The 16,585-nt window shown below is 36.4% G+C and overlaps 1 protein-coding gene across 1 annotated transcript in view; it reads left to right on the forward strand.

The window, feature by feature from the left end:
• The first annotated feature begins 544 nt into the window (after nt 1–544).
• OPRM1 (opioid receptor mu 1) overlaps nt 545–16,585 on the forward strand; it is a 55,744-nt gene continuing 39,703 nt past the window's right edge. The window contains exon 1 of the mRNA XM_043964265.1: nt 545–1,062. Within this exon, the coding sequence (XP_043820200.1) occupies nt 764–1,062 (299 nt within the window). The 5' untranslated portion in view covers nt 545–763. The remainder of the gene's footprint in view (nt 1,063–16,585) is intronic.

A 16,585-nucleotide genomic window follows, 5' to 3' on the forward strand; every position in this document is an offset into this window, starting at 1 on the left:
GTTTATCCAAGGACTTTTGTTTTCCAAGTAGGTTTGAGAGATTGAGGGTTCTAAGTTAGATATAATAAAGGGTCTGTTCTTTTTTTCCGTTCACGTAGATATGGAAGGAAGCAATGAGATTTGATAGGGGAATAAACATAGAAGAGCAGAGTGTCATCATCTTCCAACAGATAGCAAGAGGAAGGAGTTGTGGTTTAGGGGTTGTGGTGCGATGTCTTTATGTCTTTCATGCCATATTAAAAAGTGAAAAAATGAGACTGGAAGGATCTAAGTCCCCTCTCCTCTCCTTAGTGCCCTCTCTCTCTCTCTCTCTCTCTCTCTCTCTCTCTCTCTCTCTCTCTCTCTCTCTCCCCTCCTTCCTTCCTCCCTCCCTCCCTCATCCACCCACCCAGCCACCTTACTTACACACGTAACCTTATGCAGGCACATGTGAGAGCCTAGTGGGGAGACAGACTACTTGGATAGCTTTGCGCAAAATCCACTCTCCTTCATTTTCCTTCCTCTTCACTCAGCCTCACACCCCTCCTACCCGCTTTCCCGAGCTGCGCCTCAGTGTGTGTGCACGGGGTGGGAGGGGGCTACTAGCAGAAGACAATGTCAGACGTTTAGAGCTCCCCTTTTCTTTGGTTTGGCTCTCTTCTCCCTGCTGCATTTGGGTTTCTCTGTGAGCAGCAAGAACTGTGACGGCAGTAGTAGCAGCCTGGTGAGACTAGAACTGCGGCTTTTACCCAGGGAACTTGGACTCCTGACCGCCGTCAGAACCATGGACAGCAATGCCTTTCCAGCCAATTCCAGTGGCTGCTCTGACCCCTTCTCTCTCACCTCCAGGTGCTCCCCAACACCGCCATCCGGTGCATGGATGAACTTGTCCCGCCTGGATGGCAACCTGTCCGACCCGTGCAGCGGTCCCAACCGCACTGAACCGGGGGGCGGAGGAGGTAGCCTGTGTCCACCGACTGGGAGTCCTTCCATGGTCACCGCCATCACCATCATGGCCCTTTATTCAATCGTGTGTGTAGTGGGGCTTTTTGGAAACTTCCTGGTCATGTACGTGATTATCAGGTAAGGAAGCACCTAGTGGCCCAAGCGACGGGTTCACTGGCCGCGAAGGCAAAAGAAGCACACTTGAGACACTTGATCCCATTAGTCAACGGGGAGGAGGTTTGGGTATAGGAAGGAAGATACACTAGGGAAGTAGGAGAAAGCAAGGTAGAAGTGGGGAGCAGGGCAAGATAAAAGAGAAAGCTCACTTTTCGTTTCTCTTCCCAACTAAGTGAGAACCAAAATTTTGTGAAAGTCAAAGGTGTACTGGCATAGGGCAAGCAGGGACTGAAAAAACATAGACCAGGACAGTGCCTTCCTATATAGAGTCCAATGGAACTAGAGAGAGAGTTGCTGGTGAAAAGGGAGAAGAGAATCTTTACTTGCTCTGAGCTGAGAGAAGAGTAACTTGAAGATAATGGTAATTGAATTCTAGTTGTTCTTCCTTAATTGGGGAGTAGGACTGGTTTAGATTTCCCAGGCATGATCCTATAAGGAGTATCACTTCACTTGTCCCGGACATCCCTTACCACACTTCATTTCACTGACAACCTTCCATCATGAACCACAGCCCCTCAGCCCTTCAACAGAAGACATGTATTAAAGTTTGTGCTAGAGAGCTTTATCTCAAACATTTTTCTCTGCTGTGGACAAGCATATTAAGGTGCTGTTGTTAGCATCATTGATGCTGGAGAAATAGGCAGCTAGTAGCTGCAGGGGTGCTGGAAAATCTGCATGAAAGTCTTGTGGAATAAGGGAATGTTACAAAGGTTTCATTGGTATGATTAAGAATTTTTATTTTCTTTATTTTTTTAGTTTCTGAAAGAGATGAAACCTTTTAGAATGAACAGATCAGTGCCAAATTTCTGCTGCTTAAACTGCTAGAAAGGGTTTATAGGGAGAAAATTCCAAATTACACATTTAAAATGAAGTGCATTTGTTCGATGACCTCATCTTGAGATAATGTCTTATCAACTTCCTGTTCAAACAGAGAAACTCCAAATTTACTGGGGAAGAGTAGACTATATCTTAGCAGTGTGTATGTATATATTCAATGCTTAGACTGTACTATGGGTGAGACAAGTGATGAAAGAATAGATTCTGTGATGAAAATATTTTACAGTTTACAAAGCTTTAATGTTAAATATTTCTCTCACATTAACATTTGAATACCAGTTCCTGATTTTGTGTTTTCTACCATATTACATGTATGTATTGGTACTGAATATGACATTTAAAATTTAGTTCTAATATTTGCCTTAACCTTTCAACAGATGATAATTGGCTTCCATGAGGATCTCTAATTACCTAAAAGTGATTAAAAACACTTTCATCTCCACAATGTTCGCAATTACCCAGAATAGCTCTTTCTTACATATCACATTTTTTTAATTAATGATTGGCTAAGCACAAAATTAGTTTCTCTGATCTTCTAAAGAGGAATAATATGGCAGTAATGTCTCCAAGAAAAGAGCACCATCTATTGAAAGTAATACAAATAACAGATGGAATGATGCAAAGAATTGAGGGGGGAATCCATCTTTTAAAAAGCTAAAACAGTACTAATAATTTTGCATACTATGAAGTAAAAATTCTTATAAAAATAAGAATAAAGGAACTTTTAGCATCTATACTTATAAAAAACACAAGTTGCAAATAGAAAGGACAGATGCTTAGTAATTAAATCAAAGGCAGCTAATAGAATTATAAGATTTTAGAGTTGGAAAAAACATTAAAGTCCATTTTACAGTTTATGAAACTGAGGCACAGAGATATTAAGTAACTAGCACAAGGGCACATGACCAATTAGTATGATGGCACTGAATTATTCTTAGCTATCTAAAACCACTCACAGTTCACTTTTTATTTGCTAGGGACAATAACTATTTTTATCCAAATAGTAGAATGATCACTGAGAATCAACTAGTAGAAATAATGTAGAAAGGAATTATCCCATATATAAGCATCACAGAAGCTGAGCAGAGAAAATCTCAAAGCAGCTGACTTAATATATGAGAAATTCTCTCAGACCAAATATGAAATCTCCCTTTTTGTAATCTTCATGGTCTTTAAATTCTAAAGATAAATTGCACAGAGAAGAACTCTCTGTGAAAGAGATACATTAATCCTTTCCTCTTTGTGAGGATGAAACTGCCAGTTGGGTAAATTTGTTTTAGCAGAATCACCTCAGAATGTTGCCCAGCAATAGGGGTATCACTGTAGTTGTTGAGAAAGTGATATTAAGCTCTATCCCTTCCCAAAAAACACAATAAATGCACAACTATTCAGAAAATCACCCCCCCAAAAAAAACCTTCAATAACAATGAAGTTTAATTATAAGAAAAAATATTTTTACTTTATTCAACTAATACTTAGGTGAACCGGCTTACAAGTAAATTGATTAAATATTGCATTTTATATGATTAAACCAATACCTGACAATAATAAGAGAGCAATATAAAATCAAAAGAAATAAACATTACATGTATACATTTTAATCATAAAGTAAATGACAAGGAAACATCACTATATAAATCAATAAAGAAACATAGTAGCACACTGGTGATGCTGTTATGCAGCAAAGATAAAGAAATCATTTTGACAGGTAGATATAATGAAAATACTGACTCCAGGATTAAAGGAGTATACTGATGTGGCTTCAGATATTTTACTGATTGTTAGCCAGCTCTAGGATACTGAGTGGTATGAGTTTTGCTAGCACCAAAATAACAGCTACAACAACAACAAACATCTCTTCCATTAAATTGCAAGAAGTTATGTGTTTTTCATTCTTGTGGTGAAATATTCATTTATTGGAAGTATTTTTAGTTATGTAAATAGTTCTGAATGACCCGGTAGTTCCTCTTTTGGTTTGTGGCTAACTAGTCCATGTCAGTACATTTGAATGAACTCTTCAGAGAAAAAAGAAAATACAAGTAACAAACATAGTTCAAATGACTATGAGGATGAAATATGGTACTACCCCTTTTTCATATCTGTTCAAATTCCTAACGTTATACTGATTATGCTCAAAATTAATGTTAGTGGGAAAGCACTATACCTGGAGTCAAGAGGCCTGGGCTATGATCCCAGCTTTGCCACTAAATTCCCTGTGTGACCTTGGTCATATCATTTCCTATCCTCAGGCCTCAGTTTCATCCCTATAAAATAGGGAGAAAAGATTGAGCTAGATTATCCCTGGAATCTCTTCTATTCCAAAAGTTTCTTTATATTTTTTTATCAAAGATCTTAACTAAGCAAACACAAGGTTGTATAAAAAAGTAAAATAAAAGAGACAGCACTCCTGTCCTTAGAGTGATTACAAATCATAAGTCAAAAACTAATTATATTCCTTGTCCTTGAAATACTTAATAAAAATATGCCCCACCTCCTGCACAAAAATAAAGAACATACGTTTGAAGAAGAAACATATCACATAAATAGAACCTAGATCAGAATTTCCTGATCCAAGCTATACTTCACACCAACAAAATTCCCTACCATAGACCCATGCCATCCTCCATGACCTCAGGATTATTATAGGGCAGAAGATAGAGGCTACAAGCAGCAGAGAAAAAGAGATCCAGAGTTGGGAGGATGCTTTGCTTTGGAAGGAAAAGGAAACAAGTGTAGGATGACTCAATTTTTTAAGTTTATGGGATTCAAAAAGGTCTTATGGTAGTAAAAGTTTTATAGATTAATAAAAAAAATTAATGATACTGCTGCTGGTTTGTGCTGGTCTATAGAACAGCAGTTGAAAAAAACTGATCTAGGACCATATGAATACAAGCCAATCAAGGCAAGAAGAGTATTTCAAAGAGAAATAAATATTTCCATCCCTGACGTGACAGCAGAATCTAATCTTTAGAATTTAGGAATTTATCTTTAAAATTTAAGTTCTATGAAAGTTGAGCTTAACAGTAAAATGATCAGACAAAATGATGTATTAAAATGTCTCTTCTAGGAGATGCTTCATCTGGAAAATATCTAGCTGTCAAATCAAGCCAAAGCAAAACATTGGCTATTACCACAATCATTTAAATATTGATGCAGTTCCAAACACATTTTAGCTAATGACAACAATTAATCCAATAGAATATAATTCACATGTATGAGTATCCCAGGAAAGGTCATCTATTCTGTTCCCAAAAGATTTGTCTGCAAAGAGACTGGTTAGAGATATGTTATGAAAATAAGAGAGCAGACTCTTACTAAATTTGTTTATGAGGAGCCAAAAATTCTGTTATATTCTGAAAATTGAAGATTAGAATAGAGTACCATATACTTCTTCTAGTTATGACAATGTTCATCATTAACTAATCCAAACAGTCATTTATTAAGGGAATAAAAGCAGTAAGAGGCAAAGACTATGTCTACACTTCATTTAGAGACAAGCAAAGCAACTGTATTATCTCAATTATTCAATTATATGTCTTCACACATCTCCCCTTACATCTCTACAACACACACACACACACACACACACCATTAGACTGCAAACTCATCAAGGGTGAGACTTGGGTCATATTTTCAATTTTGCATTCCCTGGATATAATACAGTAGCTTGCATATTGTAGGTACTTAATAAATATTTGTCATTGACTACACATGACTTCTGAGGTGATTCTATAATCAATAAAGAGTGGAAAAGCTATTTATTTAACTTGAACAACATAAACAGTCAAGAATTAAAGAATCAAATAATTATCTAGTCCAGATAGTTGAAGTAAAAAAATGTTATTTTACATTGCCTTAATTTCTCAGATAATTATTTAACTTTATTTTTATAGAATCAACCAGTTGTTATCATTGTATATGTATATATGTGTGTGTGTATATAAACACATATATACATACATGTCTGTGTTTTTATATGTATACATATATATGTATCCACGTATGATAGATTTTTACCAAAGTAGAACATTTTAAAGAGTTCTTCAAGTGTTAAAGGCTAAAATTCTAGCTAAACTTTCTAAAATATCTAATGAGTGGTCGCCAATAAATTATAAGCTTTAGCAAGAGTTAGACTTTTAAGCATTTATTAAGGAGAATAAGAATTTGGTAAAGAGAAAGAGAAAGGCCTACATCCATCTATCTATTAAAGGGAGAGCACATTACTAGCTCCCCTCTCCACCAGAGTCCCCAGGAAAGAAACAGTCAGAGCACCAGGCCCCCCTCTTCTTCCTCACACTCGCAAACATCACTTCCTGACACCAAAGAAAAGACTCATGGTCTGGCCTTCAAAGATCTTCACCTCATGGGTGGAGCTCTTCTACAGTAAGTCTCCAGCAGGTGGCATCATTCCAATCGTTACACAAGAATTACAAAGACTTAAGATTTCATTCCCAACACTGTTGAATTTTGTATTTTCATTTAGTGTTCAAGACCTGAGTGTGGGTTTTTTTAATTATGAGGGAAAACTTTCACATGTAAACACATGTAAATATATCATAACTACATATTTCTATAAATGACTTTGTAATTATTCTTAGCATGTCTCAGGGTATTTATAATGCTATGTAATCTCTTCTCTGGTTTGCATATAAAGAATAACTTTGTAAGGAATAATTTTGTCTCAAATTAGATGGCACCAACTCTGTGAAAGAACCTGGTCCTTACTTAGGGATAGTATTGAGATGAGGACCATCAATGCTTTATGTAAAAATAATGGAAGGTTTGCTTGGTATTTATAATAGCATTTGCTACACATTTCCTTAAATAAAAAATATTTTATTGGTGCTTTTTCCCCTTTAAAACTGTTACTTCTCAGTATTATCCACTCCCCTCTCAAAAAGAACTCTTCTTTGGAACAAGAAAGTTCAGATGAGCAAAACAAGTCAATACATTAGTCAGGCTGTGCAACATATGGCAAGACAAGAAAGGCCCACTTCCCATTAGTCTACCACATAAAAAATTGGTCACTATTTAGATTAGCATTCTATCTTTCAATGTTATTAGCCTATTTTGAAAACCAGAGGTAATCCCAGATAGACATGGAAGAGTCTAAATTTGAAATTTGACATTTGAGTCTTAGATAACATTTGAGCATATTTTAAAGTTGATTTACAAACAACTGATATTGACCTTTGAGAAATAATAACCACGTATGGCACAGCATGAGTAAAATAGATGTTAATTATCTTTGCAATAGTCATGAAGTAACAACTTATCTTTGCTCACTTAACAGGACTGACTATAAGAAATTAAATGTATGAGGACATGATAGATTTTCTTAAGATGATTTAATTAGGTTTCATAGACAATTGAATCAAAATGGCCATGTAGATTCAATTCAGATGTGGAGCTTAAAATAAATATCACATTTTTTGGATGACAATTACATACTTTGGAAAAGGATATTCCAGTCCTTGAATGACTGGAGAAGTCTTGGTTATCATATTCATGACAATGTGTGCATGGTGGCATCTTCTGTTCTTAGCTCAATTTTTACTTGATCAGCTGCTCTTTGGATATGAGAGGACACAATAAAAATATTCTAATGGGAATTGAAGAAAAGAAACTTCTTTCTCCTACTTCTTTTCCAATTGTCTCCTCTGGAAGGTAATCAAGTGAGGGAGGTAAAGGAGGAACACCTATGTGCTGATTGATGCCCAATACATGGACCTCCTAAAACCTTGGAAGCATATCTTCATAAACTCCATCACACTCCTATAGCTATATTAATTTAAATTATAGAATTTTAGAGGTGGAAGGTACATTGGGGGTAATCACTAAGTCCAATTTCTCATCATACTGATGCTTTATTTCTTTTTCCTTCTGTCAGAGATAATGTATTCAATTTTAAGGGCATATATTTATAGATATATCCACTTATGATAAAACTCCAAGTTGCACATTGTTTTTTGTTATTGCTATCACTAGTAAAATTATATTTTTCTCTTTGCATCCTTATTTCTAAGAGATCAGAATATTTTCTTTATCACATTGGCCCTTGCCATGTAAAATGAGAATAAAGAAAATAGCTAACATTTATATAACACCTTAAGGTTTATCAAAGTGCTTTATCTACATAATTTCTTTTGATCTCCGCAACAGCCCTGCAACTTAGGTACTATTAAGATCCTTATTTTGCAGATGAGGAAACTGAGGCTGAGAGAGAAGTGACTTGTCCAATGTCCCACAGCTAGTAAGTGTTTGAAACAGATTTGGAATTCTCCTGATTCCAAGCACTCTATCCACTATGCCAACTAACTGTTAATACTCCTATTTTCATATGTGTAAACAGTGGCTTAAGGGGATGGAATATCTTGCTGTTACACAAGTGAGCCCAGGACAATACTGGCTAAAACTCTAAAGTCATTAAATGAATCCTGAAATGCTGAGATATCCCCCTCACCAAAATCAATCTCATAACCCTTGAGATGTTTCATGGTAGAGTAGAAAATATACTTTAGATTTAGATTAAGTTTAGAAGGCCTGGATTTGAATCCTGCTTCAGTCACTTTCAAAAGGTATAAAACCCTGGGCAAAACCACAACCTATCTGAATTAGTTTCTTCATTTGTAAAAATGGGGATATCGCCATTATGTCCTACCTCACGAGATGGTTGTGAGCCTCAAATGAGAGGATATAAGTAAAGCACTGTTTAAATGCCACTACTATTATCCCCAGTTATATTCAGATAAGAAAGATGAAAGAGAAGTAGATTCTTTGGTGCTGAAGAATTTATGACTATGTCTGAGAGTCAGCAGGCCGGTACTTGATGGCAAGTACTTCTTTTTCTTCCTTTCTCCTCTGCACCTCTATTCCATCCCTCAAGGTACCCAGTCCTTGGTCCTCCATTTGGTACTTGTGATTACTACTTCATTACCACACCTAACCAGTGATTAAAGAGGAAACACTTAGAGATGAGAACAGAACATTTCAGAAGATTTTTCTTCTTCTTCTTCTATTGAATGTGATGTGCAGCTATTTTAAATCAGAACAATTTTCTAGACTTTCCCTGGGCACTTCCATCCTCAATCATTTGTAGACTTCTGGGGAAAATTGAAGTTGTCATCCATGCATTCATAGTAACTTCTTAACAAATATAAAATGTGTCCTCAAAGATAGCACTAAAACCCCACCCCTTTTCTTTCTCACAATCCATGTACCTACACCCTTTAATTTAACTAATGAATAGCAACTTCCTTTTCTCTTCCCTACAGCATACCTTTACTAAAACAGAAAATCTTAGATTTTTTTTCCCACTGTCTTGGAGCTTATATAACTAGAACATTTTTTAAGCTATTATGCATCTTCCTGTGGTTGTTTTGAAGAATTTTGTTTTTAGCGTTTGCAAGTTCTTCTATGTCTTGCTGGGTAAAGAAGGCCACTGTGTTCTTCTGAGCTGAATTTTTTGTATCTCTTTGTTTCTGTTGTGGCATACAGAGCAGGGCACTGAATTTTCCCTATTTTGACACGAGTAATGCTATTTTAGAATGTCTCCATTTCAATGTAAAAGAGCAGTTACCCACATGTTTTGCCTTATTTTATTTAATTGCCCTTTTGTAAGGACAACTCAAGACAGAGTCCAAGCTGTCTTGGATCTCTGAGACCAAGAGTAGACTTCTCTCAGTTAACTGTAAAATGCTAAAGATGGTCCACTGTTGACTATCACTTGCAAAAGTCTGTTTGTTGGAGGCAGCTAGATGGCACAGTGGATAAAGCACCGGCCCTGGATTCAGAAGGACCTGAGTTCAAATTCAGCCTCAGACACTTCACACTTACTTGCTGTGTGACCCTGGGCAAGTCACTTAACCCTCATTGCCCCACAAAAAAAAAAAAGAAAGAAAAAAAGAAAAAGAAAAAATATATTTAAAAAGAAAAGTCTGTTCTCTACGGTACTCTCATCAGGGATGCCTTTAATTTTCATATAGATAATTCAATATTCTGTGTGATAGAAAGTAGGCATATAGGTTGGTAACTACAAACTACAGATAACTACTGACATTCCCTTTTTCAGTATTAATAAGTTCTGAGATTTTTTTTTCATTCCTTTGGCATCTTCCCCTCTTTCAGATACACATCCCTCAATACACCAAAATTTTCATACCCCTAGAATAGACCTTTTCTACAGATTTTAGGTCTAATCCAGCTGCTTTTTTCCCATTTTTGTTCTCTTCGATGCCATTTCTACCTCCTCCATATCTCTAGAACTGAGATATTAGGATTCAAGAGTGGCGGTTCTACTGTCTTTATTGAAGAAAACAGTGTGTTAAAATGATTTTTGAAAATATTTTCCATTTTTCTTCTGTGTATGGTTTTTCTACTATTTCATCCTTGAATATAGTGTGATCATACATATGTATAATTTATAAGTAACAATTATGGGTGGTTCTGCTAAAGGCACTTTTTCCTTTCTGCTCCCTCATTCCTTGTATAGGGAAGTGGAGCTCAATCTCACCCATGCTTTTTGTATTTCCACCCTGCCCCATTTCTTTTTTTTCAGATTGGTTGTTGGATATGTAATTAGCTATTGATATAAGAGCTAGTTCCCTAGGGGCAGTATAATATCCTTCAGCTCCCTGTAAAACCTTTCTTTCTTTATGGAGTTTATATCAAATATAAAATTATTAATATAACCACAATAGTTTAGAGGTCCAATTATGAAAAATTACTAAGATTAGGATAAATGTTTGGCTCTCTGGCCTAACTTAAAATTTTGTGTATTCCTAGCTAATCCCAGACTCTATATTTGATACAATCAAAATCAAGATATAGGAAACATTTAGGTAGAAAAAGCAAGCTAAATATGTTGAAGTGTTTGTACTAGACAGGCACAGGGAGGGGGAATTGAGGAAATAATTGATTTTTATGTGAAAGGAATTTCCCTTGGTCCTTGAAGAGGTGAGTAGAAACAATAGCCTCAGTCTACACCTTCTTTTCCTATATTCTTACAGATCACTTTGATATCTTCCTTCTCTACTTCAATCAAGTCTCCTTTTCGATTCTCCTTTTCCATTTCTCCTTTCAGTTGTTGCCCCTGAACTTCTGATTCTTTCCATCCTAGGTCACGCATTCAAAGACAGGGACTGCTACAGCTGATACTACTTAGTACTCAGAAGTATGCCTTTCACACTCTGTATATCCCTTTAAGGATTCAAGAAATGATCCAAACCCATCTTCTGTTCAAAGACTGTAATGGTTCCAGGTTGCTCTCTAAGCTTAGAGGGAATTCTTGTCTCTGTGTGTAAGTCCTAGGATGCCAGTAAGTTCTGAAACCTCTATATCATTCTTCCTGGGGCTTAGAATTTTACAGCTTCTTGAAAAATTGTCTGTAGTACTCTTGACACCTGACATTATACAATAAAATGCCAAATTACATTGGTATTTAATAGAACAAGGATGATTAACCCAATGTCCCAGGTAATCACCTTGGGGTGTGATTCATAGCAAATATACATCAACAATACAGTCACTAGATCTATACAATACAAAGAATCACTCAGGCTGTTTGGGCAGTTACAGGTCTAAATTATGAGGAGGAAATATTACATGCATGTGTTTCAATAATACATACTTATCCACATGCATAATAATGCATAATAATCAAAGCAACAAAAATATTGTTAGGTTAAACAAAATAGTCAGATTGTATGCACATAGCAGCACAAGTAAGCATAGTTAAAAACTATTTTGATCCATGCAAAGTGCTAATAAAAAAGCAAATATAGGCATGACAGAAAAATAATAAAAACAAGAGCACATTAATAAGTGCATTAATGAATATGTAATTACATATGAGATGCACAGCACATGGATAAACAGCATTATCATTTGGCAATAGGTCTTGCCATTTTACCTAAGATATTGTAAATTATCTGGCCATTGGCCTTTTCCCTTCTTCAACTTTCAAAACTGTCTATCCCTATATCAGTCCTAGTTGATGTTATGCGCTTATCATAACCCTCATCAAAATCATAGTCCTGCCTTAAGAAATCTAAACTCGCAGAGGACTCAGGCTGGCTAGCAATGTTACTACACTCTGTAAGGTATATCTGTACCCTGTGAGTCTGTATGGATGAAAAGGTATTACTTCTGGGTTCAGTTCTCTCTCTATTTGAACTAGTTGTTGAAATAGAGTATACAAAGTCTTCTTCACTTGAAATGAATGCTTGTGAGCCACTATTCCTTTTTTTAAACTTGGGGTTGGAAAAGCTTTTTGTAGGCACCAGGGCAAATGGTAACCTAAGAAAAATTTATCTCTTTATTAAGTTGTATCATGTATTTGAAGATATGTAAGAAAGCTGAACTGTGCTACCATCCTGGAGTGGGCTAGTCCCCAGTAGTTTATGTCCAATATTGGAAGATAATAAGATACTCATGGGTCATTGTATAGAAGATTTATTTAGCCATAGCAAAAAAAGAATGTTCAATAAGAACATGCATTGAAGGCACTCCCTACTTAATTCAGCTAAGTAAAGCTAACCTCACTATAAGTTGCCCATTGTGTTCTGACAGCCAAACATCAAAGAGTACTTGGATCTCCCTATGGCTATTTTGTACTCAGGTGACCAGGAAGTGCTATGAACTACCTGAGCCATTAGTCCCCCTGAGCCAATCAAGTTTCAAGGAAGATTTCAATACCTTTTAAGGAAAAATTTTCCTAACTTGCATGGAGGGGAGAGATGGAGTTAAGGTATTGCTCCCACCACAGCCACACAGACTTTTCCTAAAATATTTTTAGTAAGACACTTAGCAAAGCACTGGAAAAGGATGATGTTAAACTTCCCCAGGGCACTAGAGATTTGGGATGTAACAAAGCACTGCACTTGATATGCTGGGGATAGTGTGTGTGTGTGTGTGTGTGTATGTATATACATATATATGCGTATGTATGTATATACACATATATGTGTGTATGTATATATGTGTATATATGTATATACATATATAAGTGTATGTGTGTATATATAGATATATGTGTGTATGTATATATATACATATATAAGTGTGTGTATGTATGCATATATGTGTGTATAGATATATAGATATGTGTGTATATATGTATATACGTATGTATGTATATATGTGTATATACATACACATATATGCATATATAAGTATGTGTATGTGTGTATATACATATATGTGTATACATATATAAGTATATGTGTGTATGTATATATACATATGTGTGTGTGTGTATATATACATATATATAGTGTGTGTGTGTTCAACACAGTATAAAGGTGAGGTTCCCCATTAAGCCAATTAATGTTATACATGATGTTAAATGTAAGGGTGATCACATCTTATGAAGTTATAAATGTGTAAACAAGATAATGTGCACCCTTTTAATGAGTAAAGAAGGAAAAATCTGACTAAGTAAATAAGCTATGTCCCTAATGAACCTTAACTAAAACAGGAATATGAGCAACTGATTTGGTTGATCAGTAATTTAATGAAGTAGTAGAGAACTAGATACGCAGGAGTACCTTAAGGTGACAGATCCTTTTGCCTGTAACAAAGAGCAACAGTGAAGGGGAAGAATAAGACCAGAGGGAGATTTAAACTTCATCTCTCCCTTCAATAAATAAATAAACTGGGGCAGCTAGGTAGCACAATGGATAAAGCACTGGCCTTGGATTCAGGAGGACCTGAGTTCAAATCCAGCCTCAGACACTTAACATTAGCTGTGTGGACCTGGGCAAGTCACTTAACCCTCATTGCCCTGAAAAAAAGAAATAAATAAATAAACTCTGTTATTAGAAAGATTGGACCAGTAAGAAACAGCAAATTGGAGGCCATGTTACATGGTGGATAAAGTGATAGACTTAGCACAAACACAAATAAATCCAGACTCAAATGTAGAAAGATAGCCACAAAGGGAAGAAAGAAGTGACTTCAAGGATTATTATCCCTCATAACAGGGAAGAATGTTACCTAAAGACTCAAGAAAGGATTTCCATTAAGTTGTCTATTAATGCACATTCTCCACATGTATCTATGTATATTTGTTAGAAAATATGCCCCAGGGGGCAGCTAGGTGGCACAGTGGATAGAGCACCAGCCCTGGAGTCAGGAGAACCTGAGTTCAAATCTGGCTTCAGACACTTAACACTTACTAGCTGTGTGACCCTGGGCAAGTCACTTAACCCCAATTGCCTCACTAAAAAAAAAAAGAAAAAGAAAATATGCCCCAGAATCTCTTTTGCTGGGGAAAACATTTTGTATTAATTGTGCTTACTATGCCACATTAGTAGATATGCTTTCCTAAAAGATAATTGAGATCTAGCTGACTGATAGCTGACCGATATTAATAGGAAGCACACCTGTTTATAAGCAACATTACTACCAGTTCATAAGCTCATAAGCAACACTGATAAAACCTCCAGACCCTCAGGGTTACCCCTACAACACTGAGGAAAGAAATAGCCATCTTTCCTTTGGCACCTTAACACCCAGTACAAGAGAAAATGAGGAAACTGGGGAAAAGAGTTGACCTAAGTGTTCAGGGTTTGCTACAAATAAATAAGACTATACGTATGTATCAGAGATTCATTTTTTTACTAATGGGGAGTATTATTTAAATTTTGGTGACCACTGAAGGAGACAACATCTGAGGTCCCTTCCAACCTTAAGGTTCCACAAGTCTGTGAAGCTCTTCAGTGAAAAACTGATCCCCAAAATAAATAAATAAATAAATTTTTTAAAAACTGATCTATATTGTAGGAATAAGCCTAGTCAGAAGATAATTGAGAGGGGAACTCAAAAAATAATGAAAAGAACAGTTATTCATGTAATTCTCCTTTCTAAATAACATCCAGACACTTTCAAATGCATCATCATAAACAGGCCATGAATGCCCATAATAGTCCTTAAAATAAAATAAAATTATTAGAATCTAAGTTGGAAGAGGCCTTAAAGGTCATCCAGTCAAGCGCCATTGTTCCATTTTTTAAAAGTAAGGCTTAGAGGGGTGATATAATTTACTAAAGGTCAGCTGCTCCTCTAAAACAGCTATAAGCATTGTTACAATTTTTGTGTGTATGGAGATACATTTTCCAAATGATAGGGTGAAATAGCCATATTCCTATTGTGATGTTTAAAATCTTAATTGTGGTCGCCAAAAATTAAAAGACTTCAGTACCAGTCTTTGGGCATTAAACATTTATTAGAGCATACAGATATTTACAAAGAGTTCAGAAGGTTATGAAAAAGAAGTCCTACCTAACCTAGCATTCCAGCTTGGTTGGGTTCTTCCTGAAGTCCTCCTCCACAAGCCTGCTTTAATCAGGAACTCTCCCACGAGCCTGTTTTTATCAGGAACTTGTTAGCAAGCTGTTTGTGGAAGCTTTTTTATAGATCTGGAACAGAGGCAGTCCTTACACACTGCTTCAAGGTGATTGGTTGGCATCATCCAAATCCATTGGCTTTGAAGGTGTTCTCAAGTTGAGTTCACAGTCTAGTTTCTGAGAACAATACCTTCTTAAGGGATAGCCAGGCGTGATTACAATCCAATTAACTTGAAGTAGGCTTAATCAGCAGTCAATCACTCTCACTTGATTCATTCAGTCTTGATTAATCTCCAGGTGGGTCTTTGAGTATCTGCTAAATCCCATTATTTCATCATACTATGAAGACCCACAGACTGCCCACAGCATTTTTTTTTTGTCTTCATGATTTATCCTAACTCCTCTTTGACTTTTTTTCTCTTCGTACTATTCCATTCCACTGTGTCAAAGTCATCTTACCATTGATTCTGACAATATGAAGAGATTGTAAGTCTAGGTCAGAAGGGACCTTAGACTTTTTTGTTCAGCTCTATTTGCTGATTAGAAAACTGAGGTTCAGAGGTATTGAATAGGAGGGAAGGGAAAAGGAATGGAATAACCCTTTAATAGCCACCTACTATGTTCCAGGCACAGTGCTAAGTGTTTTACAAATAATATCTCATTTGAACCTCACAACAACCCTGTGAGCTAGGTGCTATTATTACCCCCATTTTATGATTGAGAAGATGCTTTGTCAATGTCACAGAAATGGGAAGCATCAGAGTCAGATCTTCTGACTTAAGACTCAATGTTCCTTGGGGCAGCTAAGTGGAGCAGCGAATAGAGCACCTGCCCTGGAGTCAGGAGGACCTGAGTTCAAATTCAGCCTCAGACACTTGACACTTACTAGCTGTGTGACCCTGGGCAAGTCACTTAACCCCAATTGCCTCAACATGGGGGGTGGAGGGGGGAAAGACTCAGTGTTCCTTCCACTGAAGTAGCTATGGCATGTCAGTTTCCTTAGGTAGATACATATGTTGTTCTCCTTCTATTGATGGACCTTCTTATACTTTTAGCATTTTGTCAGAAAAACAACTTTGGTTTAGCCAGTTCCTTAAGTGGGGTTTTAAAAAGATTAAATGACTTGTTTGGTAGACCAAAAAAATGAAAAGCTTGTATGATCAGAGCAGCCACTGATAGAGGAAAAAATGCATTTATAGAATTTATACACCAATTTTGTACCAATTCGATAATGTTTAGGCCTGGTAGGTATGAAAGGTAAGGGACTTTGCTGAGGCAGTGTGGTATGATGGATAGTGTGA

The sequence above is a fragment of the Dromiciops gliroides genome, chromosome 4 (genome assembly GCF_019393635.1).
Source record: "Dromiciops gliroides isolate mDroGli1 chromosome 4, mDroGli1.pri, whole genome shotgun sequence".
NCBI classification, from domain to species: Eukaryota; Metazoa; Chordata; class Mammalia; order Microbiotheria; family Microbiotheriidae; genus Dromiciops; species Dromiciops gliroides.